At 35.5% G+C, this 27,927-nt stretch overlaps 1 protein-coding gene across 1 annotated transcript in view; it reads left to right on the forward strand.

Moving 5' to 3' along the window:
- The window catches only part of SNX6 (sorting nexin 6), an 81,625-nt gene that overhangs the window by 10,333 nt on the left and 43,365 nt on the right, over nt 1–27,927 (forward strand). Inside the window, exons 3-5 of the mRNA XM_021004809.2 lie at nt 21,552–21,656; nt 22,555–22,665; nt 26,566–26,687. Coding sequence (XP_020860468.2) covers nt 21,552–21,656; nt 22,555–22,665; nt 26,566–26,687 — 338 coding nt within the window. The remainder of the gene's footprint in view (nt 1–21,551; nt 21,657–22,554; nt 22,666–26,565; nt 26,688–27,927) is intronic.

Raw genomic sequence — 27,927 nt, forward strand, 5'->3', positions numbered from 1 at the left:
GGTCCAAAAAGCCAATGAGGAGAAAAATGCCCTAAAAAGCAAAATTGGCCAAATGGAAAAGGAAGTCCAAAAGATTACTGAAGAAAATACTTCCTTAAAAATTAGAATAGAGCAATTGGAAGATAGTGACTTTATGAGAAATCACGACACAGTAGAACAAATCCAAAAGAATGAAAAATTAGAAAACAATGTGAAATATCTCATTGGAAAAACAACTGACCTGGAAAATAGATCCAGGAGAGAGAATTTAAAAATTATTGGACTATCTGAAAGCCATGATCAAAAAAAGAGCCTAGACATCATCTTTCAAGAAATTATCAAGGAAAACTGCCCTGATATAGTAGAACCAGAGGGCAAAATAGAAATTGAAAGAATCCACAGATCTCCTCCTGAAAGAGATCCCCAAAGGAAAACTCCTAGGAATATTATAGCCAAATTCCAGAGTTCCCAGGTCAAGGAGAAAATATTACAAGCTGCCAGAAGGAAACAGTTCAAGTACTGTGGAAACACAGGATAACACAAGACTTAGCAGCTTCTACATTAAAGGACCACAGGGCATGGAATATAATATTCCAGAAGGCAAAGGAGATAGGATTACAACCAAGAATCACCTACCCAGCAAAACTGAGTATAATCCTTCAGGGGAAAAAATGGTCATTCAGTGAAATAGAGGACTTTCAAGCATTCTTGATGAAAAGACCAGAGCTGAATAGAAAATTTGACTTTCAAATACAGGACTCAAGTGGAACATGAAGAGGTAAACAGGAAAGAGAAATCATAAGAGACTTATTAAGATTGAACTGTTTACATTCCTGCATGGAAAGATGATATTTATAACTCATGAGACCTTTGTCAGTATCAGGGTTAGTTGGAGGGAAAAAATTATAAGTATGTATATGTAGATAGAGGGCACAGGGTGAGCTGAAGATTAAGGGGTCGTATCTGGAGAATAAGGGATGAGAGAGGATTATACTCAGAGAAGAAGAAAGTGAGAGGTAGAATGGGGTAAATTATCTCACAAAAAAAAAACAGAAAGAAAAGTCTCTTACAGTGGAGGGGAAACAGGGGAAGGTGAGAGGGAATGAGTGAATCTTATTCTCATAGGATTTGGCTTAAGGAGGGAATAACATACACATTCAATTGGGTATGGAAATCTGTCTTACCCTACAGGAAAATAGGGGGAGAAGGGGACAAGAGAACAGGGGGTGATAGAGAGGAGGGCAGTGAGAAGTAAATACTTCTGAGGAGGGACAGGGTCAAAAGAAAGAATAGAATAAATGGGAGGGCAGGATAGGATTAAGGGAAATAGAGTTAGTTTTTCACAACATGTCTACTGTGGAAGTGTCTTGCATAACTGCACATGTACAACCTATATTGAGTTGCTTGCCTTTTCAATGAGGGTGGGTGGGTGGGGAGGGAGGAAGACAGAAAATTTGAAACCTAAAGTTTTAAAAACATATGTTTTAAAAAATATGTATTTTCACATGCTACTGGAAAATAAGAAATACAGGAAATGGGGTACAGAAGTCTGTCGTGCTGTACAGGAAAATAGAAGGGGAAGGGGATAAGAGAAGGGGGGGAGAGATAGAAGTCAGACTAGGGGAAGGGATATTCAGAATGCATGACATCTTGGGGTGGGGGGAAGGGGGAGATGGGGTGAAAATTTGGAACGCAAAAACTTGTGGAAGTGAATGTTTAAAACTAAAAATAAACAAATTTATATTGAAAAAAAAAGAACTTTATCTAATCTATAAGAATATGAATCATTCCCCAGTTGATTAATATCAAAGGATATGGACCGGCAGTTTTCTAATAAAGAAATCAAAACCATTTATAGTGATTTTAAAAATGCTCTAAAGCAAGGGGCAGCCAGATGGTGCAGTGGATAGAGCACTGGCCCTGGATTCAGGAGGACCTGAGTTCAAATCAGGCCTCAGACACAACACTAGCTGTGTGACCCTGGGCAAGTCACTTAATCCCATTGCCTAGCCAAAAAAAGAAAAGAATTACAAAAATGTGCTCTAAAGCATTGTTGATTAGAGAAATGTAAATTAAAACAGCCTTGAAATATCATTTTACATCTATCGGATTGGCTAAAATGATTGAAGGGGAGAATGACAACTGTCAGAGGGAGTATTGAAAAATTGGGACACTAATTCACTGTTGGTGCGGCGGTAAACTGATCCAAACCATTTTGGAGAGCAATCTGGAATTATGCCCAGAGTTATTAAAATGCCTATGTACCTTTTGAGTAAGCAGTACCACTACTAGGTCTATTTCCAAAGATGATTAGGGAAAAAGGAAAAGAATCCACAAGTTCTAAAATATTTATAGCATCTTTCTTTGTAGTGGTAAAGAGCTAGAAATTACAGGGATGCCCGTCAGTTGGGGAGTAGCTGAACAAGTTGTGGTATATGAGCATGATGGAAGACTACTGTACTATAAGAAATGATGACCTGGGGAAAAAAAAGAAATGATAACCTGGTTGATTTTAGAAAAATATGGATAGACTCACATGGAATAATGAAGAGTGAAATGAACAGAACTGAGAAAATGTCTGCAGTAACAGCAGTATTGTTTTATTGACAACTTTGAATGACTAAGTCATTTTGTCTATTATTATAGACAAATGAATTTTAAATTATAATTTAATTAATTATAAAGATTAATTATAAAGAACTTATGAAGGAAGATGCTATCTGTATCCAGAAAAAGAACTGACAAGTAGAAGTATGTATAGGATTTTACATATACATATGTATCTGTGTCTAATGGTAGCCATTGGGGGAGTGGGGTGGAAGAAAAGGAAAAAAAAGAAATTTACATGATAACTGTTATATATTTAAAAGGACTAGCAAGTTGTATATGATAGATGTAGTATCATGTGCAATCATTTTTTATTTTACTATGTTATGGAAATGCTTGTTTTATTTCACAAGTTAAAAATAAAATAAAAAATTTTTAGAAAGGAATAGTTGTGTTTCCTTGTTGTTTCCTTATTCCATCAATTTCTTTTTCTTATTGCTATAGCTAGCATTTCTATTACAGTATTAAATGATAATAATGATGACCATTCTAGCTTTCATCCCTGATGTTTCTGTAAAGTCTTCTGGTTTATCTCCATTACAGATAATGCTTGTCCTTGGTTTTAGATAGGTAGTAGTTATTATTTTAAGAAAGCTCCATTTTTTTCTTATACTTTCTAATGTTTTTAATAGGATTGGGTGTTTGTTTTTTCTCAAAAACATTTCCTGCATCTGTCATATGATTTTCATTTTTCTTATTAATGTGGTTTATCATGTTTATTGCTTTCCTAATAATGAAGCAACCCCACATTTTTGGTAATAATATATAATCTTTTTACTGTGTTGGTGCAGCATCTTTGCTAATATTTTATTCAATATTTTTGCATCAGTGTTCATTAAAATATGGCTTATAGTTTCTGTTTTGTCTCTCGTTCAGTTATCAGGACCATATTTATATTGTAGAAGTAGTTTAGTAGGATTTTATCTTTTCTTATTTTTGCAAACAGTATCTACAGTTGAAGTTGATAGTTGTTTAAATACTTCTTAATTCACTTCTTAATATATTCTGTCCATTTGGCAATTTATGGCTTGTTTTTTTTTCCCTAAGATAAGGTTATTTAAATTAAATTATTTTTTAATAAGTACTTGGATGCTACTTTGTTAGGAGCATTTTTAAGGTTTTTTTCTATCATACTTTTAAGCATGATGTCATTTCTGTCATCTTTTTCAGTGTTGTATGTTTTTAATGTTGCCTTCTTCGAGGTCATAACTGCCACTCCTGCTTTTCAGAAATATCCTTGAGCCATAAGAATTTTGATCCAACTCCTGATTTTAACTTTGAATCTTTCTGTTTTAAATATGTATAAACAACATAGTGTTGGTTTCTGCTATCTAATTCTTTCTATTCCCTTCCTCTGTTTCATAAGTGAGTTCATCACCATTGTGGTTGATCATTGGGGTTTTTTTTCCCTCTTTTGAAGCATTCTCCCCTTTGCAACAAAAAAAGTCACTCCTGTGCCATTTTGTTTTCTCATCTGTAAAATGAAGATAATAATAGCACCGACATCTTGGTGGTGTTGTGAGGAGTAAAAGAGATAAGATTTGATAAGTGCTTTGCAAACCTTATTGTACCATATAAATGCTAGATCTTACTATCATCATTGTCAGAGTGGAGTAGAATCAGAATTAATTGCCTATGGTTAAAATGATCCCACTTATTTACCCCCATTCTCTTATACTTTATTCCTTTTTCCTTCCTATTATAATCTACCACCTGAAATTAATTTTTGTTTTATTTTTCACTATTCTCTTCCTAACTTTACCCTCCTCCTTAAACTACTTCCTCTCCCCATGTTCACCTGTTTCCCTGTTGAATTTATTGAATTTCTATAGCAAACTGCTTGTACTTATCTGTTTAACCCTCTTTGATCAGTTCAGATAAGAAGGAGGGACATGAGGTACCCAATTTCCCCCGCTCAGTTGTATGATCTCAGGAGACCCAATTATGACAAATAGGAAGTTTTATATAAACTCCTTTCATTTGTTCCCTAGTTTATTCTTTTATTCCTCCCTTTTTTTTCTCTCTTAAGAGCAATAATATGGAGCTAAGAAACTCCCAAGCCCTTTGTTTATTATTCTTTGACCCCTGAAGCCAGTGAAATTTTTAAAGGACTCTTTTTTATCTTCCTCTATTTAAATGTTGTTACTTGATCATCATTTCACTCCTTCCCATTTTTTCGGATATATTTACCTTTCTAGATTTTGCTTGTTTCTTACGCTTTTCATTTCAAAGATTCTGCACAGCCTGGTCTTTCTGACAAGAATGCATTAAAATCTCACTTTCTGTTAAAGGTTTATTTCACAATTAGAATTCTACTTTTTTTCAGGGTAGGCTATTCCTGGTTGTCTTTCTTTTGCCTTTTCTAATTTATTCCAATATTTTGTGTTCCTGTTTTTCCCTGTATTGTATATTTTTTGTTGTTTTATTTTTTCCTCTTAATAGTGTTTTATTCTTTCCAATTACATGTAAAGATAGTTTTCAGTATTTATTTTTATAGGATTTTGAGTTCCAAGTTATCTCTCTTCCTCCCCCATCCCCAAGATGGCAAGCAATCTGATATAGGCTATATATGTACAATCATATTAAGCATATTTCCACATTAGTCATCTTGTAAAAGAAAAATCAGAACAAAAGGGAAAAACCGTAAGAAAGAAAAAAGAGAAAGTAATATGCTTCAATCTCCATTCAGACTTCATAAGTGTTTCTCTGGATGTGGATAGCATTTTCCATCATGAGTCTTTTGGAATTGTCTTAGATCCTTGCATTTCTGAGAAGACCTAAATCTATCAAAGTTAATCATTGCACAGTGTGGCTGTTACTGTATACAGTGTTCTCCTCACTTCACTTAGAATCAGTTCATGTAAGTCTTTCCAGATTTTTCAGAAATCTGCCTACTCCTCATTTCTTATAGTACAGTAGCATTTTATTACATTCATATACCACAACTTGTTCAGGCATTCCCCAGTTGATGGACATCCCCTCAATTTACAATTCTTTGCTACCACAGAAAGCTGCTATAAATATTTTTGTACGTGTGAGTCCTTTTCCCATTTGTATGATCTCTTTGGGATGCAGCCCTAGAAGTGCTATCGCTGGGTCAAAGGATATGCACAATTTTATGACCCTTTGGGCACAGTTCCAAATTGCTCTCCAGATTGGTTGGATCAGTTCACAATTCCACCAACAATGCATTAGTGTTCCAGTTTTCCCCCATCTTTTCCAACATTTATCATTTTCATGTTTTGTCATCTTAATCTGATAGGTGTGATATGGTACCTCAGAGTCATTTTGATTTGCATTTGTCTAATCAATAGTGATTTAGAGCATTTTTTCATATAATTATATGTGGGTTTAATTTTGTCATCTGAAAGCTGCTTGTTTATATCCTTTGATCATTTATCAGTTGGGGAATGACTTGTAAATTTGACTCAGTTCTCCATATATTTGAGAAACAAGACCTTCATCAGAAACACTGGAGGTAAAAGTTCTTTCCCAGCTTTCTGATTGCCTTCTAGTCTTGGTTGCATTGGCTTTGTGCAAAACCTTTTTAATATAATATAATCAAAATTATGTTTTGCATTTCATAATGTTCTCTACTCTTGTTTGGTCATAAATTCTTCCGTTCTCCATAGATCTGACAGGAAAAGTGTTTCCTTGCTCTCCTAATTTGCTTGTGATATCACCTTTTATGTCTAAATCATGTACCCATTTTGACCTTATCTTGGTATGGGTTGTAAGATGTTGGTCTATGCCTAGTTTCTGCCATACTGTTTTCCAGTTTTCCCAGCAGTTTTTGTCAAATAATGAGTTCTTATCCCAGAAGCTACAGTCTTTGGATTTATCAAACAGATTTTACTATAGTCATTGACTACTCTGTCTTTGTGTATCTAACCAGTTCCACTGATCTACCACTCTGTTTTTTGCCAGTGCCATATAGTTTTAATGATTGCTGCTTTATAATGTATTTTTAGATCTAGTACATCTAGGCCATCTTCTTTTGCATTTTTTTTTCATTAATTCCATTGATATTCTGGACCTTTTGTTCCTCCAGATGAATTTTATTACTATTTGTTCTAGCTCTATAAAATAATTTTTTGGTAACTTGATTGATATGACACTAAATAAACTAGGTAGAATTGTCATTTTTATTACATAAGCTCAGCCTACTCGTGAGCAACTGATATTTTTCCAATTATTTAGATATGACATTATTTGTGTGAAAAGCATTTTGTAATCATGTTCATATAGTGCCTGGGTTTGTCTTGGTAGGTAGTCTCTTGAGTATTCGATAGAATCTATGGTTATTTTGAGCTCAGGTCCTCCTGACTCAAGACTGAAGCTCTATCTACTGCACCACCTAGCTGCCGTAGTCTGTGGTTATTTTAAAAGGAATTTCTCTTTCTATCTCTTGCTGCTAGGCTTTCTTAGTAACACATAGAAATGTCAATGATTTATGTGGGTTTATATTATATCCTGAAGCCTTGCTAAAGTTTATTATTTCAAATAGTTTTTTAGTTGATTCCCTAGATGTACCCTCATATCATCTGCAAAGAGCTTTCTTTTCTCATAGCCTATTCTGATTCCTTCAATTTCTTTTTCTTTTATTGCTAAACCGAATATTTCGAATACAGTATTGAGTAACAGTGGTGATGATGGACATCTTTGTTTCACCCCTGATCTTACTGAGAAAGCTTCTGGCTTATTCCCATTACATATAATGCTTGCTGATGGTTTTAGATAGATGCTGCTTATCATTTTAAGGAAAACTGCATTTATTCCTATGTTCTCTGGTGTTTTTAATAGGAATGAGTGGTGTGTTTTGTCAGAAACTTTTTCTGCATCTATTGAGACAATCATATAATTTCTTTTAATTTTTTTATTGATATGATCAATTATGCTGTTACTGATATAGTACTGATACAGTCATATATGGTCAATTTTTCTAGTATTGAACCAGCCCTGCATTCCTGGTATAATTCACACCTGGTCATAGTGATAAATTGCTGTAATCTTGCTGATATTTCGTTTGCAATTTTTGCATCAATATTCATTAGTGAAATTGATCTATAATTTTCTTTCTCCATTTCAGCTCTTCCTGGTTTAGGTATCAGCGCCATATTTGTGTCATAAAAATTTTGTAGGACTCCTTTGACTATTTTCCCAAATAGTTTATATAGTGTTAGAATTAATTGTTCCTTAAATGTTTGATAGAATTCACTTGTAAATCCATCTGGCTCTAGAGATATTTTCTTAGGGACTTCACTGATGACTTGTTCAATATCTTTCTCTGAAATGTGGTTATTTAAGTGTTTTATTTCCTCTTCCTTTAATCTGTGCAATTTATATTTCTGTAAATATTTACCCATTTCACTTAGATCAGCAGATTTATTGGCATATAGTTGGGTAAAATAGCTCCTAATTATTGTTTTAATTTCCTAATTTCCTCTTCATTTGTAGTGAATTTACCCTTTGCGTTTTTGATACTGGTAATTCTGTTCTTTCTTTTTTTTTTTTAACAAATTAACCAAAGGTCTATCTATTTTGGTTTTTTTTTCCATAAAACTAGCTCTTAGTTTCATTTATGAGTTCAGTAGTTTTTCTTTCAATTCTATTAATCTCTCCTTTGATTTTCAAAATTTCTTATTTGGTATTGAATTGGGGATTTTTAATTTGTGTTTTTGCTGGCTTTTTTAGTTGCATGCTCAATTCATTGACCTCTTTCTCTATTTTGTTCACACAAGCATTGAGAGATAGAATTTCCCCTAAGGACTGCTTTGGCTGCATCCCATAAATTTTGGTATATTGTCTCATTGTTGTCATTCTCTTTGATGAAATTACTGATTGTTTCTTTGATTTTTTGTTTGACACAATCATTCTTTAGGATTAGATTATTTAGTTTCCCAATTTATTTTTAGTCTGTCTTTCCATGACTCTTTATTACATGTAATTTTTATTGCATCATGATATGAAAAGGATGCGTTTAATATTTCTGTCTTTCTGCATTGGATTGTGAGGTTTTTATGCCCTAATACGTGGTCAGTTTTTGTGCAGCTGCTAGGTACGCTGAGAAAAAGCTATAATCCTTTCCATACCCATTCAGTTTTCTCCAGAGGTCTATCATATCTAACTTTCTTGTTTATTTTATTGTTAGATTTATCTAGTTTTGAGAGGAGGATGTTGAGGTCCTTCACTAGTATAGTTTTGCTGTCACTTTCTTCCTGTAACTCCCTGAACTTCTCCTCTAAGAATTTGTGTGCTATACCATTTGGTGTATATATGTTTACTAATGATATTACTTCATTGTCCAGGGGAAAAGGAATGAGGGACTAGATGACAGAATAGAGTCTAATTGGATAACTATAAGGTCGGTATTGGAAGGGGACAAAAGCATAACCAGAATAGTCAGCCTTGCAAAGTATTGAGAGGTAGCTGTATTGAGGGTTATAGTGGGGACAAAATATTTTTTAACTGCATTTTTTAACTAAGATAATTTTACTTCTCCTTTTCTTGTTCTTATTCCCTCATTTTGGATTTAAGTGAGGGAGGGCTGTACAGTCATCAGCCTCACTTTCTCCCCTGGAGCCATCTGGGTCCAGTGGCAAGATACAGATCAGGACAACTAGAGAGGGCCCTGTATGCAGTGACAGACTTTGACCCTTTTAAGCTACAGTCTTTACCTTCCTGATGTCATGGTCTTTTTTGAGAATGAAGGACAAACAACAACTTCTGAATAGTAGGAGCTGCCCCACTGGGACTGAACTGGAACTGGCCAGTTGGGCAAAACAGCTCGCTTGCTCTCTCTCTGTCTCTCTTCCCCCCCACACCCTTCCCTCTCTTCACATATAAATTTTGATTGCTGAAACATCGCAATATATTTTGGAGTTTAGAGGCTAGATTTTTTTCTTAAGGACGTTGCCTTAAACCCAAATCACTCTGGCTCACATTGATTGGCCAATAATAGGTCCCAGGCCAAGCCCCACTTGGTCATTTTTTGGGCCCTGATTGGCTCAGAGTGAATGTAAATAGCAGTTGTTAATGTTTTGGGCAGAAACCCTGATGGTCTTCCCCTCCCGGATTTTTTTTTTTTTACTAGGTAATAGAGACCATTCTCTGCCTCATTTCTTACCTAGACTTAATCACGGAATGGGCATTGCTTCAGTCAGACTGAGACCTATTAAAGACCTTAGCTTAAAAAGGCCAAGATCTCCCACTACATCCAGGGCCATCTCCAGTTGTCCTGATTTATATCTTGCCGCTGGACCTAGATGGCTCTGGAGAAGAAAGTGAGACTGGTGACTTTGCACAGCCCTTCTTCATTTAAATCCAGTTCACTTACATGTCATGGCATCACCTGTCTGATGTCATGGTCCTCTTTGAGAATGAAGGACAAACAACAACAATCCTCATTTTAATGTTACTGTATTGCTGTAGCTAGCATGTGTGCCACTATGTCAAACATAGTTATTGTCCTTGCTTTACTCTTAAATTTATTGGAAAAGCTTATGATGTTTCTCCACTACAGATGATATAGCATTTGAGTTTAAAGAAGTGGTGGTGACGATGGCAGTGGCAGAGGAGAAGGAAGAAATCAAATGTGATATTAGTGAATGACTTTAATGTATGCGTGTGTGTAGAGAAGAGAAAGTCATTATATAGCATATTAGCAGCTAGGTGGCACAATAGATAGAATTCTGGTCCTGGAGTCATCTTCCTGCATTGTGATTAGACCTCAGATGTCTACTAGCTTTGTTACCGTGGGCAAGTCACTTAACCCTGTTTGCCTCAGTTTCCTCATCTTTAAAATGAGCTGGAGAAGGAGATGGCAAACTTCTCTTCTTTGTCGAGAAAACCTCAAATGGGGTTGTGAAGAACGGGGACATGCCTGAATGACAACAAAATTATTATAATATTCCTTAGGATCTTAATTCACCTATATAATCTTATTTAAACACCATGCCCCCACCCCCAAAAAGTGAAGAGCTTGAATATATTTTTGAAAAAGAATTTTCCATAGTTATATATAAAAACAATTTTTAACATTTGTTGTTAAACTTCATCAGTTTTTTCTCAGGAGGCAGATAGCATTTCTCATCATGAGGCCTCTGGGATTGTCTTGAATCATTGTATTGCTGAGAATGGCTAAGTCATTCACAGTTATTTGTTGTATAATATTGCTTTTACTGTGTACAGAGTTTTCCTGGTTAAGCTCACTTCACTATTTGTCAGTTCATACAAGTCTTTCCAGGTTTTTCTGAAGGCATCCTTGTCATTTCTTATGGCACAGCACTATTCCATTATAACCATATACCACAGCTTGTTCAACCATTGCCCACTTGGTGGGCATCCCCTCAATTTCCAATTCTTAGTCACTACAGAAAGTTGTTATATTTTTGTACAGATAGCTCCTTTTACTCTTTTTGGGGTGTTTTTGGGAAATAGACCTAGCAATCGTATTGCTGGATCAAAGAGTGTGCACAGTTTTATAGCCTTTGAGTTCCAAATTTTCTCCAAGATGCTAAGCAGTTTGATAGAGGTTTTAAATGTTCAGTCATGTCAAATATTTTTCCATATTAATGATGTGAAAGAAGAAATGAAAAAAGAAAACAAAAAAGTGAAGAACATGGGAATAGCATGCTTCCATCTGTTCTTTCTCAGGATGTAAATAGCGATTTTCCTCATGAAACCTTTGGCATTGTCTTCAATCATTGTATTGCTGGGAATAGCTAAGTCATTCATAGTTCATCATTGTACAGTGTCACAGTTACTGTGTACAATAGTCTTCTGATTCTGCTCACTTCACCTTGTATCAGTTCATGTAAGTGTTTTCAGGTTTTCTGAAATTCGCCTGCTCATCATTTCTTATAGTATAGTGGTATTCGATTACATTGTTCAACCCTTCCCCAGTTGATGGACATCCCTTCAGTTTCTAATTCTTTGCCACCACAAAAAGAGCTGCTATTTTTGTACAAGTAGGCCATTTTCGCTTTTTTTTTTTATCTTTTTGGGATACAGCTCTAATAAGGGGCATGTACAGTTTGATTGCCCTTTAGGCATAGTTCCAGATTGCTCTCCATGATGGTTGGATCAGTTCACAACTCCACAGTCTAGTCTGTGTTTTTACACAGGAAGAGACCTTGTTCCCCTGCAGCAGCAAGTGCTAATGGTCCTTTCTCCCTTGGAATTGAGAACAGGGCCCCTACTTCCTTGTAAGTGAGCATTCTTTTCCACCTTGGAGCTGCTGTCTGGACCCTGTTCCTCCTCTGCTGCAAGTGCTAGTGTTTCCATTCATTCTGGAACTGCTACCTGGAATTACATATGGGCAATGAATGCAACAGGGTCCTGAACACAGTGCCCTCAAAGAGTCCTCTGTGATCTCTGTTTGGCCAATTGTTTGTACCTCTTATCATCTGTGGACTGAGAGCTCCCAAAGCTGCTGTGCCATAGTTGCAGCTGCCTCTAAGGTCTGTTGCTGGTGTTGCTTTGGCATATTGCTATACCCCAGGCCAGCTGCCACCCCAGTATCACAGACCTCTCCTGCTGACCTCCTAAGTTGTCTTGGGCTGGGAAAATGTCTTACCCTGACGTTTTATTGACACTCCAGGATTCTATCTGAGGCATTATTTTAAAATTGTTCGGAGGGGGAATTTTGGGAGAATTCAGCTGAGTTTTGCTACCTGTACTCTATTATCTTGCCCTCTTACCCCGACTTCTTTTAATAAGCTATTCGTATTTTTTTACATTGTTATGTGTTTGTGGGAAATTATTGATTTTTAAATAATTTTTTAAAAATCTTGTGTTTTTACATTTGCCATAGTTTCTTCCAGTATGCCTCGGTCTCTCATAGAACCATCCCAAAGATTTTTAAAAAGATAGACAAAAATTGAAATCAGCAAAACGGGTACATCAAAAAAGTCTGAAAATATATGTGAAATTCCACACCTTTTACCGCTGCTAAGGCATGCAGTGGCGGTATCTTATTTGGGGGGGAAAAGACATGCTTTTTTAAATGTACTTTTACAGTATTCACCTTTGATTGTGTTATGGTGGTTCTTTCCATTTGTATTGGTTTTGTCATTATGTATTTGGATGTATGTGGGGAGGTCTTCTCAGCAGCTGCATCTTGTTTTTGCAAAAGCTTCTCAGTTCTATGTAGTCAAAGTTATCCATTTTGGTCTTTTGTAATTGCCTATCCCTTTTGACAGAGAATACATGCCCTACCCACAGCTAGTGAAACTCTGATCTGTTTCTCATCTTTTTTTTTTTTACTGGCATGAAACTCTAATATTAAGGCCATTATACATTTTGAATTCGTTAAGGAATGTGGTAGAAGATGTTGATCTAAGCTTTGTTTTGCCAGACTGCATTTCAGTTTTTCCAGAGACCATTGATTGTAGCTCCATTTTCCAGGTTTGCTTTTGAAGGCCTTGACTGTTTCTTCAAATTTTTCTTTTCTTTCTTTTTCTTTGTTTTAACCTTGCTTCAGCATTTCAGTAATCATTGAATTTTGAACTTTTTCCTTATATTTTTTTTCTATTCTGGTCACCATTTTGCTTGAGTTTCTAGTTTTGTTTTAAATCAGTAAAGTCAGTAGTTGGCAAATAGTCAACTTACTCTGTGCCGGGCATTCTGATAAGTTCTGGGAATACAAATACAAATAAAAACAAAGATAGCCCCTGTTCTCAATTAGTGTAAGCAGTCTAATTGGGGAAGACAACAGACAAAAGGAGGCTGAAAAGCAAGAGAGAAGGGGAAGGGAAAGGGAAAGAATGTACCTGAGAAGTCCAAAAACACTGTAGCCAGGGAAGTGGGGAGAAAACTATGCTAAACCCCTCTTTGAATAAAGGCCCTGGAGGATCTGGGAGCCAGGATGGCAAAGTAAGCTGTAAGTCGCTCTCACTCTCCCTTATTGACCTCTAAAAACCCAGAAAATATCACCCCAGGAAAAATCCTGAAAGAGCAGAACTAGCAGAAAAATGGGGATGTGCATTGTATTAGCCCAGGAAGCTTGGGGGATCAGCAGGAAAGGTCTCTCCTGCTCTGGTGGAAGGGAAATGCAGTCCACAACCAGAAGCATCCCAGCAAGCCCCACCTCAGCAAACCAGTGGGAAATCCTGAGCCCCAGGGTGGTGCAGCAGGCAAGCAACAGCATCAGGACCTCTCCACACCCCACAAGCTTCGATGTAGCCCTGAGGAAATGCAGAAAAATCCCACATGACATCAGCACACACCAGTCACCAACACTAGGATCCCAGTAAGCTTGCAGACCCCTCCAGCCTCCAGCCACCAGCGCACAAAGCCAATTAACCAGGTCCTTCAGCACAAGAAGCTTATGTCAGGCAGGGACCCATGTGCTCCAGCAGGAGAGCTCAACTTTAAAAGGGAGGAATTAGGCAAACATTGTGAGCAAACAGCAGAAACAGACACTGACCATAGATTCTTTCTACGGGGACAGGGAAGATCAAAACACAAATTCAGAAGAGGACTACATTGTCAATATACCTACATCTGAAACTTCCAAGGGGAATATGAACTGGTCTCAAGTCCAAAAAGACTTCTTGGAAGAGCTCAAGATGAGTTTTTAAAGTCCAATAAGAGAGGTAGAAGACAAATTGGGAAAATAAATGAGAAGTATGCAAAAAGGAATCAATAGCTTGGAAAAGGAAGGAAGGACAAAAATTGACTGTAGAAAACAATTCCTTAAAAAATGCAGTTGATTAAATGGAAAAAAAGTCCATTGAAGAAAACAAGTCCTTAAAAAATAGAATTGGCCAAATGGAAAAGGAGGTAGAAAAGCTAATTGAAGAAAACAATTCATTAACAGTTACAATTGGTCAAATGGAAGCTAATGACACTATGAGACATCAAGAATCAAACAAAAGCAAAAGAATGAAAAAATAGAAGAAAATGTAGAATACCTCATTGGGAAAAACAACTGACCTGGAAAATTGATCTAGGAGAGAGAATTTAAGAATGATTGGTCTACCTGAAAGCCGTGATCAGAACCTGGACAGCATCTTTCAAGAAATTATCAAAGAAAACTGCCCTGAGGTCCTAGAACCAGAGGGTAAAATAATCATCAAAAGAACTTACCAGTCACCTCCTGAAAGAGATCCCAAAATGAAAACGGCAGGGAATATTGTCCAGAATTATCAGGTGAAATCAAGGAGAAAATACTGCAAACAGCCAGCAAGAAACAATTTAAGTATCATGGAACCACAGTCAGAATTATGGAATATGATATTCCTCTACCTCTTGTGCTTGATTTTCAAAATCCATTTAGAGCTCTTTCATGGCCTGAGACCAATTCATATTTTTCTTGGAGGCTTTGGATGTAGGAGCTTTGACTTTGTTGTCTTCTGAGTGTGAGTTTTGATCTTCCTTGTCACTATAGCAGCTTCTAGTAATCAGAGATTTTTTTCCCCATTGTTTGCTCATTTTCCCAGCTTATTAGTTGAGTTTGTTGAGGTAGGACTCTGCTTCCAGGGTGGAGAACGCACTGTCCCAAGTTTCGGGGGGGGGGTGTAATTGTTTTCAGAAATGCTTCAAGGGACCTATAAGTTTTCAGTTATTCCAAGGTGGTATGATCTAAAGAGAGGTGTTTACTACTTTCCATGCCTGTGCTCTGGTCTGTGAGTGACCACAAGCACTCTTTTCTGCCCTGGAACTGTGAGAAGGGTCCTCCCTCAACTGTAGCCACAAGCTCTGCTATGCTAGTGCTTCTTGCCCTGGACTGCCACTCAGGATTGGGACCTGAATCCAAGTATGGGCAAAGCAACAGAGTCCTGCCTCAGTGCTAGCAAAAAGACCCAAGGAATTCTCCTTCTGAGCAGTTGTTCAACCCTTTTACTGTCTGAGCTGGTTTGAGAGCTCAGAAAGCATCTACTGCCACTGCCGATTCAGTCACTTCCAGGCCTGCTCCTGGTTTATTGGGGCCAGGGTTGGGCTGACATGGCCTGCACTAGACTATGCTCCACTCTCACCCTGGTGCTATATACCTTTCCTGCCCATTTTCTAAGTTGACATTGGCATTTGTGGGCTGAGAGGTCTGGCAACTGCCACTGCCAAAAGTGATTCAGTAGCAAAACTATGCTAATGAGAGATCTCCCCCTCTCAGAAGTAGATAAATCGAAACACAAAATAAGAAAAGAATTAAGGAGGTGAATAGAGTCTTAGCAAAGTTAGATATGGTAGACTTCTGGAGAAAATTGAATGGGGATAGAAAGGAATATACCTTTTTCTCAGCAGTACAGGGAACCTAAACAAAAGTTGATTATGTACTAGGGCGTAAAAACCTCACAATCCAGTACAGAAAGTCAGGAATATTAAGTGCATACTTTTCAGACCATGGTGCAGTAAAAATCACATGTAATAAAGGCCATGGAAAGAGTAAAAATTAATTGGAAGCTAAATAATCCAATTCTAAAGAAAAAGTGGGTCAAAAACAAATCATAGAAACAATAACTTCATCCAAGAAATTGACAATAATGAGACATGCCAAAATTTGTGGGATGCAGCCAAAGCAGTTTTTAGGGGAAATATTCTATCTCTCAATGCATACGTGAATAAAATAGAGAAAGAGGAGATCAGTAAATTGGGCATGCAACTAAAAAAGCTAGAAAAAGGACAAATTAAAAATCCCCAATTAAAATACCAAATTAGAAATGCTGAAAACTAAAGGAAAGATTAATAAAGTTCAAAATAAGAAAACTATTGAACTAATAAATAAAACATTTTAAGAGCTGGTTTTATGGGAAAAAAACAATAAATAGATAAACTTTTGGTTAATTTGATTTAAAAGAAAAGAAGAAAACCAAATTACCAGTATCAAAAATGAAAAGGGTAAATTCATCACCAATGAAGAGGAAATTATAACAATAATTAGGAGCTATTTTGCCCAACTGTGTGCCAATAAATTTGACTATTTTAGTGAAATGGATGAGTATTTACAAAAATATAAATTGCCCAGATTAACAGAAGAAATAAAATACTTAACCCCATTTCAGAAAAAGAAATTGAACAAACCATCAATGAACTCTCTAAGAAAAAATCTTCAGAGCCAGATGAATTTAAAAGTGAATTTTATCAATTAACTCCAGTTCTGTATAAACTATTTGGGAAAATAGGCGGAGTCCTACCAAATTCTATTTATGATACAAATGTGGTGCTGATACATAAACTAGGAAGAGCCAAACTAGAGAAAGAAATTATAGATCAATTTTCCTAATGAATATGGATGCAGAAATTTAAATAAAATATTAGCAGGAGAGGCTACAGCAATTTGTCATGAGGATAATACACTATGACCACTTGGGTTTTATACCAGGAGTGCAAGACTGATTCCATATTAGGAAAACTACCAGCATGGTTAACCATATCAACAACAAAACTAGTAGAAATCATATGATTATCTCAATAGATGCAGAAAAAGCTTTTGACAAAATAGAACACCCATTCCTATTAAAAACATTAGAGAGCATAGGAATAAATGGAGTCTTCTTTACAGTGATAAGTAGCATCTTTCTAAAACCATCAGCAAGCATTATATGTAATAGCAATCAGCTAGCAGCATTTCCTGTAAGAACAGAGATTAGTATTGTACTAGAAATGTTAGCTTTAGCAATAAGAGAAGAAAAAATAATTAAAGGAATTAGAATAGGCATTGAGAAAACAAAGGTATCACTCTTTGCAGAAGATATGATGGTATACTTAGAAAATCATCTAAAAAAACTACTTGAAATAATAAACAACTTTAGCAAAGTTGCAGAATAAGAAATAAACCCACATAAATCATCAGCATTTCTATATATAACTAACAAAGCCCAGCAGTAAGAGATAGAAAGAGAAATTCTTTTAAAATTACTGAGGACTTTATAAAACATTTGGGAGTTTACCTGCCTAGACAAATCCAGGAACAATGTGAACACAGTTACAAAACACTCTTTACACAAAGTTAGATTTAAATAATTGGAAAAATATCAGTTGCTCCTGGGTAGGCTGAGCTAATGTAATAAAAATGACAGTTCTGCCTAAATTAACTTGTTTAGTGCCATACCAATCAAACTACCAAATAATTATTTTATAGAGCTAGAAAAAATAATAACAGTCCATCTGGAAGAACAAAAGGTCCAGAATATCGAGGGAATTAGTGAAAAGAAATACTAGGGAAGGTGGCCTAGATGTACCACATCTAAAACTGTGTTACAGGGGCAGCTAGGTGGCACAAGTGGGTAGAGCTCCAGCCTTGGAGTCAGGAGGACCTGAGTTCAAATCCAGCTTCAGACACTTGACACTTACTAGCTATGTGACCCTGGGCAAATCACTTAACCCCAAGTGCCTCACCAAAAACCAAAAAAAAAAAGTGTCATAAAGCAGCAATCATCAAAACTACTTGGTACTATCTAAGAAATAGATCAGTGGAATAGGTTAGATGCACAAGACACCGTAGTAACTATGGTAATCTACTGATTGATAAACCCAAAGACTCCAGCTTCTAGGATGAGAACTCAATATTTAACAAAAACTGCTGGGAAAACTGGAAAATAGGATGGCAAAAACTAAGTATCGACCAACATCTTACACAGTATACCAAGATAAAGTCAAAGTGGGTACACAATTTAGATGTAAAGGCTGATATTATAAGCAAATTGGGAGAGCAAGGAATAGTTTACCTGTTAGATTTATGGAGAATGGAAGAAACTTTTGTTGTTATTGTTGTTGTGTTTTGGCTAGGCAATGGGGTTAAGTGACTTGCCCAAGGCCATACTGCTAGTAAGTGTCAAGTGTCTGAGACTGGATTTGAACTCAGGTCCTCCTGATTCCAAGGCTAGAGCTCTATCCACTGTGCCACCTAGCTGCCCCAGAAGAAACCTTTTTGCACAAAGCCAATGCAACCAAGATGAAAAGGGAAGCAGAAAGCTGGGGAAGAATTTTTACTGCTAGTGTTTCTGATAGCCTCATTTCTAAAATGTCTAGAGAACTGAGTCAAATTTATAAGAATATGTCATTCCCCAATTGATAGGTGGTCAAAAAATATGAACAGACAGCTTTTGGATAAAGAATTTAAAGCTGTCTATAGTTATATAAAAAAAGTGTTCTAAGTCATTAATGGTTAGAGAAATGCAAATCAAAACAACTCTGAGGTACCACATCACACCTATTAGATTGGCCAATGTGACAGAACAGGAAAATGACCAATGTTGGAGAAGATGTGGGAAAATTGGAGCAGTAATGTGTTGTTGGTAAAATTGTGAACTGATCCAGCCATTCTGGAGAGCATTTTCCAACTATGCCCAAAAGGCTGTAAGACTCTACATACTCTTTGACCCAGCTTTGATCCACTACTAGGTCTGTATCCCAAAGAGATCATAAAACAGGGAAAAGGACTCACATGTACAAAAATATTTATAGCAGCTCTTTTCGTACAGGCCAAAAATTGGAAGTTGAAGGCATGCCCATCAGTTAGGGAATAACTGAACAAGTTGTGGTACGTGAATGTGATGTAATACTATTGTTTCATAAGAAATGATGAGCAGGTGGACTTCAGAAAAGCCTAGAAAGACTTTTGTGAACTGATGCAGAGTGAAGTGAGCAGAACCAGGAGAACATTGTACACAGTAACAGTGACATTATGTGATGACTAACTTTGATAGACTTAGCTCTTCTCAGCAGTGCAAGGATCTAAAACAACTCCAAAAGACTCAGGATGTAAAATGCTATCCACATCCAGAAAAAGAACTATGAAGTCTGAATGCAGATCAAAGCATACTGTTTGCTCCTTTTTGTGTTTCATTTTGGGTTTTTTTTTGTTTGTTTCTTTTTTTCTGGGGGTTTCTCTCATCGGTTCTAATTCTTTCCAACATGACTAATAGGAAAATATGTTTAATATGAATGTGTATGTATAGCCCATATCAGATTGCACACCGTCTTGGGGAAGATGGAAGGAGTGAGAGAAAACTTAGAACTTAAAATCTTATTAATGTGAATGTTGAAAACTCTTCATACATACATACATACATACATATATACGTGCATACTTAAGTACGTAAGTAGAAAAGAAAAGATAAAAATAAAGTCCCTGGCGCCCATGTCCTGTCCTCTGGTCATAAGATCCAATTAGAGGGGCAGAACATGTTGATAAAATGAGATGACCAGACAGATTCATTGACACTCCTTGTTTTTCATTAAGAACTCTTATTTCAACCCACCAAAATGTGCATTGGGTCAGAGTTAGGGATAGAGATGTATTTGGAAATGAAAGTGATATAAAATCAGAAAGTAACAATTTTTTTTTAATGAAATCTAATATTACTCCTTAGTACTTCCTTCAGTTCTTCTATTAGACCTTTCTGCCCTTTATGGCAGGTTCTTTTCTTAGGTTCTTTTGTAATTAATGTAGAGTTTATCTTTTTTTTTTTTTTTGGCAGCAGTGGATAAGAAGTCACTTGTCTGAGCAGAAGTTTTGGGGTGGGTTTTTTTTTCCCCAGTTAAAGAGTTATTCTAAGGATCATGTGATATATGTAAAGCACTTTTCAGTCTTTAAAGAGATGCATAAATATTGATTACTATTATTATTATGATCTTAATTGAATTGAGTTCATATAGGAATTGGCCATGGACAGGTTACCATTCTGTTATTTTGTTATATATTATAAGCTTACATTCTATGTACTCTTTGAATGAAATAATTGCTTCTTATAACTTCATAAAAGTATTAGGGTTAAAATTTCAACTCCCTGAAAGGAAGATTGACTTTTTCAGAGCAACGTCAGTAGCAAACAGGATGACAGAAGTGATATTTGCTTCATCCTATGCCCAGATGGTTTTGATTTCTTCTGCTATGTCTTTATATTGTGAAAGCTTTTCATTCCCTATGGTTTGGACATTATGTGTTTCTAGCATGCCAGAATCTTTTTAAAATGTTATTTTTAAATGCTTATGGATCAATGTTGTGTCCAGGTGTTTGTGAGCAACAGCTTTGTCTGTGATGATGCTCTGGTTCCTGTTCAGTTTATTTTTTGAATTCTCAACCACATTTTGAGGTCTATATTTGTAGTATAGTGAGATTTATTTTGAGTACTTTTGGCTGACCTTTTATTGTTGCAGATTTTTATCTTGGTATTCCTTTCCCCATATTATTCTTTCATTGTATTAACAATTTTCTTTGCTTGCTTGTTTCAGCAGCATGTCTGCTAGGTTTTTCTTTGGATGCTTAATTTATGGAATTCTATTTACTGAGGTTTGGAAGATTCTGGTTGAATGTCTGCTTTCACTGAGACCTTGAGTGGAAGCCCTTAGTGTGGGGGGTTTGTTATACTTGCTTGTCATTGGATCAGTATTCTATCTCATTGGCAAGGGCAGCCAATAGCACGCTTCTTTAGTACTTTTTCCATGATGATTACCTTTGGATAATTTCTTTTCTTCCCTTTGTGTTATACCTTACTTGATTTGGCACATTTCTTGCTGTTTTGAGTAGGCAAGGGGCAACTACAATTGGATGCAATCTGTGACTTGGCCATCCTAATTAAGGCAGCCTTTTAAAAACATTGTATTGTATTCCTTTTTCTACAAGCTTTAAACTCCGGGTAGTTTTAGAAGCTTTTAATATAATGGATCATGTAGTAGAGTAAAATCTACCCCTCATACAGAGCTGTAGAGAATCTTTTTTTGCTTTGATGTGAATTACCCAGTCTTACTGAAAAGTTTGGTTGGAAAGAATGAAAGATGGTTTGGAAAGCCTGTTTACTTATGATACAGTCCCAAGTATTCTCCCTTCTTTTCCCTTCTCCTTCCCCATTCTTTCCTCTTACCCCTCACTCCCTCTCACTCTCACTCTGTCTCTTTTTCAGAGTTTTTTCTCTTAAAGTTCTCTTGTTGAGTGGGGGTGGGAGAGGGAAAGAATATGAAATACTATTTAAAAGCACAAATTCAATATTGTTATTAAGGCATTATTGATTTTCTTTGTCTAGCTTAGAGCAATAAATGTAGATCTTCAAAGTGATGCTGCCCTGCAAGTGGATATTTCTGATGCGCTTAGTGAGAGGGATAAAGTGAAATTCACTGTTCACACAAAGGTAAATTTGTTCTCTCACTGCCCCCCCCTCCCCTTTTTGGATTCGGAGCTTTTTGTTGTTAATGCTACTAGGCAATAATGAATCTGTCTGGACTGTGGCTTTGAAACAAGAGTAATAAATTAGCCAAAAAAGAAGTAATAGTTTATAGTTAACTATTACGTTCTTTTAGCAAAATAAATATTAGGGAAAGTAGACAAACTTCATTGATTTAAGAATATTTTATACATAGATTCTAGAGGTATTAAAAACTTAATACTCTAAATCAGTGGTGTCAGACTCTTATCATAAATAAGGATCCCTGTGAGCCTGTGTTGGAAAACCATATACTAACATTGCTTGTATTAAATAGTATTTTTATTTATTTTGTTAAATATTTCTCAGTTGCATTTTAATCTCGTTCAGCTGCACTCAGGAGTCTTGTAAGCCACATGTTTGACACATTGTGAGGAGACATGTTTGACACTTCTACTCTAAATTGTTAGATAGTATTTTTAATTTCAGGGATCTATTAAAACTTGTGATATTCTGATCACTTTCTACTTTTTTTTCCCCATTTTAAAGTTAAACTACTGTCTTTCAAATTTCCTCTTGACGTATATTTTACTTCCTATGCACCTCTACTAATTTTGAACAAATTTTTCCTCTGAATAGTTGAGCTCAGTATTTATTGGTAGTGACTTTTAAATCATGTAGTAGTCCAACAAAATAATGCCTTGTCAACTTATTTTCCCAAATACTGTTGTAGTAATTTGTATCTTTTTCTGTTTTGTATTTTTTTCCTAATAGAATAAGTCTGAAATATTATATTCTTTGAAGAGTAATCTTTTGAAATTAAGATGTGAACATGTTTGTAAAAATACTGAACATTTTTTTCACTCAAGGATCTCTGTCTTTGCAGAGTTCATTACCAAATTTTAAACAAAATGAATTTTCTGTTGTTCGGCAACATGAGGAGTTTATATGGCTTCATGATTCCTTTGTTGAAAATGAAGATTATGCAGGTTACATTGTAAGTACTGTGGTTGCTTTTTTTTTTAAGCCCTGATTTGTATAATTAATTGAAGGTCCTTTTTATTTGTGTGCTTTCAGTGAAGTGATCCAGTTTCTAATACTGCCTTTCATGCTTGAAGTTATCCTTTTGTATAGGTAGGAAGGAGGGACATCTCCCCTGGGCTTTTTTATCATTTAGATATTATTTTAAAGTGATTTTAAACTCCCTCTGCCAATAGATCTACACCTGCTCTGCAGCTTGTTGCCTGGGCAACATACCAGTATGTTTCAGAGATGGAAATGGAACCCAAGTCTTCCTGACTCTAAGACCATCTTTATTCACTGTGTTACACTGCCTCTTTAAATTGTACTTAATAGTTCATAGAATACTGTTCATTGCAATAAACTGCTTTTACAGTCATAATTCTTAACAAGTCCAGTTTTGTACTAAAACTGGTTCTCTAAGTTTAGTTTCTCACCAGTTACTTTGAAAGAACTTTGAGTTAGTTTATTTATAAAGTAACATGGTACCAATTTTCTAATTATCTTAAGTTCTAACTCATTATTTTCACTTGTTATGTAATATTATTTTAGGGACTGAATATCTCAATAGCTGTCATTCAGATAGAGCTTTGTAAAAGCACTTTACAAACACTGTCTTATGTTATTCTCACAACAACCCTGAGAGGTAGGTACTATTAATAACACCATTTTACAGATGAGGAAAATAAAGTAGACAGGTTAAGTGACTTACCTAGGGTAACACAGCTAAGTATCTGAGCCTTTATTTGAACTTATATTTTCCTGTGTCCAAATTCAACATTTTATCTGCTGCATCACTTAGCTTATTGTGATTATGTCATGAAAAGAAATGTCTGTTATGAAAGTTGTCTTTAATACTAGCATTTTATTCCTATTTGATTTGACTTTTTATTTTGTAGAATCATAGTCTAGACGTTCAAGTTGAAATTTTTAGAGGCCATCTAGCCCAAACTCCTACCCAGTCCAAGAAGTCTTCCTGCTGTGTTCCTCTGAACACTTCCTGTGATGGGGAGTTCATAATGTATTTCAGAAAGCAGATCACTACATACTGCAAATTCTTAAAAAGTTTTCTTAATTCTCATCTTCAGATCCTAGTTCTGTTCTTAGGTGCTGCACAGAATCAACTATTCCACATCACAGTCACGTCAATATTTGAAGACAGCTGTCCTATCTTTTCTAACTAAATCTGCCTGGTTCCTTCATCTGCCAGTGCTCTTAAAATATAACATTCAGTATGTACTACTCCAAGACCAATGTACAGGGTACATTAAAAGTATTGTCTTCACTTGTCCTGAACCTGTGCTTTTAGTAATGCAGTCTAGCTTTTTTGGTGACTGTGTCATTTAACTAATTCATATTAATCTTATAGTGATCCTAAGACCTTTTATTTTTTCTTTAGCTTTTCTTGTTTTGCATATGGAATGTTGCAGGTAAATTGACTTAATTAAATCTGACTTAATGCTAGAGATCATTTAATATTTTTGTGCTTTATTTTGTTTCGAAAGATTTTTGGGGCTCAGTAGGATCTGTCTATAAGAGTCAGTTTCCTAACTTTTTACCTTTCTTAAAAAGAATAGTGATATTATTAGCTAATATTAATGATCACCTTAAGGTTTGTGAAGTATTCCTCATAATTCTGTGAGGTAGATGTTATTATTATCCTCATTTTGCAAATGAGGAAACTGAGGTAGACAACAATTAAATGATTTGTCCAGGGTAATACACTTGCTGAGTGTCTGAAGAATTTGAATTCTAGTCGTCTTGTATGCATTTTAGTTCCAACCAACTTAAGGTAATCACTTTTAAGGTTCTATAATGTTTAATTGAAGCACGATTTTCTTATGATAGAATCAATGAGATGATCAGGAGCAGTTCTTTCATTTATAGAAATAGCACCTATTGGGTTCTAAATTTGTTTCCATCCTTTCTTCATTTTCTCTCTCTGAACCATGATCTTATGTCAGTAATATGTTTCTTTTAATCAATCAGCAAGCATTTATTAAACAACTTTATGTCTCAGTCCTTATGGTTGGTACTCAAATAAAAAGACCAAGATTAAATAGTCCCTGCCCTCAAGGACCTACTTTTTTGGAAAGCATTATCCCTACTTCATTCCCAGGATTAATCGTAATACCTAGGATTATAAAAATGAGAGCCGGAGGTTATCTCTTCCCAGCCCTTAATTTTACAGATGAAAAAAACAGAATGATTTGCTTAAGATTACAAGGATAGTAAGCAGTGCTGAGATTTTTAACTTTCATTCTCTGACTTCATTGCTCTTGCTACTTCATCATAGAGGCCATTTCGCCCATCTTTTTATTAGATCATTTAATCCTTGCCTCTTTCAAGACATTTCTTCCCCTTTAAACTTAACCTGTTTTCCTACTCTCTCCTTAAGTTTTTGTCCAATACCTATTCTCATTCCTTTATGCTCACCTTCTATTAAATTGTCTGTTTCCCTGAGAAATAGTCGTCCCTTCCCATTTAGAATCACCTACCCCTATCCAATTTTTCAGAGTTAATCCCTAACGTACATTCTCTCCTTTTTGCTGAGTTCTTTCTTGCCTTCTACCCATAACTCATCTTAAGCTCCAAAATTAAATCATTTCAGGCCTCCTTATTTATCTCTGTGGCAACTACAACCTACTTGACTATAGGGTGGAGTTCACTAGAGATTTTTAGCACCAAAAAACCCAATTCACTAATCAGCTCATACAAAAGAACCAGTAGGCAATATATGTGTGTGTGTGTGTGTGTGTGTGTGTGTGTGTGCATACACATATATAATATGTATATGCATATATGTATATATGTAACTGACTACTGCCTGATACTTGTGTAGATATAACTAGTATGTAAAATAACTGGCTACTGCCTGCCAGCAAAGTTTTTTTTTTCCTGCTCCAGTTGTGTGTGATTTTCTTTGATATGAGGAGTTTTCTCCCTCCTAGTTGTAGTTATTAAGAGGTTAAATAATTTATTCTAGGTCACACAGCTATTATGTGCCAGACGCAAGATTTGAATCTAGTTTTTCGCCGATTCCAAGGCCAACCTTACATCTACTAACCCATGTTGAAACATTTAATAATTGTAAAATAGTGATATGGCCAAAGCACATGAATTCCCAATCACGTAGCCTTCTACTGAAAAATATGCAGAAAACTTGCCTTATGTAGCCTTCAAAACATAATGAGTACCTCCTCATTTTTTAATCAGTCACTCTTAAAACCTTTTCATTCTTTCTTTAGTCTCCTGCCCCTAACTAATCAGTGTCACTTAGATCCTTAAATCACTTAGAATAAAAAAGTTGCAAAGTGATTATATGATCGGGATTGTATAGTCTCTATGTTCTCTTCTAGCCCTACATTAACATGAGAATATTAGAACAAAGTAAAGCTAATAATTTTATTTAGGTTTTGCCATGGTCTAAGTATTTTTGAGATAGCTCCAGTTCTGGGCTATTGTGTGGTGTATGGCTATAGACAGGAAGCATTGTTCTAATCAGTCATGAATACAAAAAGTACTGATTGGGGAATAGGAAAAGACTTTATTTTTCCCCTTTGACCTAAAGGGAGCCCCTGATAAACATTAATTTAATTAAAGGAATAATTTTTTTTAATTGCACAAGAAAGTTTAAAAATTAGAATTTGATACGTTTAATCTGAATCTCTTCTGGGTCAGTCAGGTTTTTAGGATGTTCTTAGGAAGTTTTGTGGAACCAGTTTAATTCATTGCAACATTCCTTCAGATTTTACAGTGCATCCAAATTGCTAGACTGATTCCAGAATTGAATGTAAGCATAAGTCTTTGACTAGCTATATGAAATGAAACAACTTTAAACTGAGTAACTCTCCATTCCTGAATGATACCATTCCAGATACCACCAGCACCACCAAGACCTGATTTCGATGCTTCAAGAGAAAAACTGCAGAAACTTGGTGAAGGAGAAGGGTCAATGACTAAGGAAGAATTCACAAAGATGAAACAAGAACTGGAAGCGTATGTACATCTTTTATTCCACTCATTTTTGGTAAATATGCTTTCATTATGATGTCTATTTCGAATATTCTCTGCTCTGTCATTCTTCTGATCATTTCAGTATGGTAACTCTTTCTGGAAGATTCAGGTTTGCACATTCACTGATACTACATAACAAATGTTAACTATCATGATCAGAGCCAGCAGGAAAATTGTAGCAATTATTGCTCCCACAGTGAAAATTATTTAAATGTTTATTTTAAATCCATTCTGCCAAAATACTTTATTCATAGGCTTATAAAAATAATTGTTAAACATGTTTAACTCATAAAACTTCAGCTGTTACCAATCTGGTTCTTTTTCCAGCATGAAATTTCTGTTTCCTCATATAATTTTGGACTATGCTACTAACTATAAGTGTCTTTGTATTCAAAATACACGTCTTATTTTATCTTCTTTTTTTCCTGCCTCAAAATTATAAACTGCTTCTAGATATAAAAGCAAATAAGCATTAGTATATAATGAGCAAAATAGCCATGTCATAGTAGCTGTTTCTGCTTTACTTTTGTAAAGTAATTCTAAACATACCATATATTTGTTATCAAAAAAAAGTTAAAGCAATTGATATTTTATATTTATACTTTGTCCAAAGTATAGAGACTTTCTCTTTTTTCTGAGAAAAAATATATTATATTTTTATATTATTTATATTTTTATATCTTTATATTAATTTAGGCTTTGCACTGTGCTGGTTCTCTGCATTATGAGAGTCACACAGAATACTGATTTTCCTTTAGTCATTTCCATCCTTTTCTCTCAATTTTTTTTTTGATCATTTCTGCCCTTCATTGAATGTCCTCTCACACTTGGTTTCCATTTCCAAGTATATATTCACATTGCTACTAGGCACTTCTTTGGCATTTCAAACTGCCAGGAAAAATCTAGTTTCAGGAAACTGGATTCTTTTTTGTGTTTGTTTAGTTTTTTAGAAACATATTAGTTCTTTGTACAAGAAGTATATTCAAGAAGTAGTCTGTTAGCAGATGGAGATATATACTTACAGATTGTAAGATTGAAAAACTGGAAATTAACAGAGCACACTTATATTGAAGAATCTGTGATTTTCCAGTGGCCCTGATCATGATTCTTTTGTGGTCTGGTTAGGGGTTGGATAACACAGAAACCTTGGGTTTCTTCTACTGCCACCTCCATCCTCTGCATCCTTCTTTTTTGTCTTCACTGAATGACTACACTCACAGAG

Source organism: Phascolarctos cinereus, unplaced genomic scaffold, assembly GCF_003287225.1.
Source record: "Phascolarctos cinereus isolate Bilbo 61053 unplaced genomic scaffold, phaCin_HiC Scaffold_3;HRSCAF=262, whole genome shotgun sequence".
Classification (NCBI taxonomy): domain Eukaryota; kingdom Metazoa; phylum Chordata; class Mammalia; order Diprotodontia; family Phascolarctidae; genus Phascolarctos; species Phascolarctos cinereus.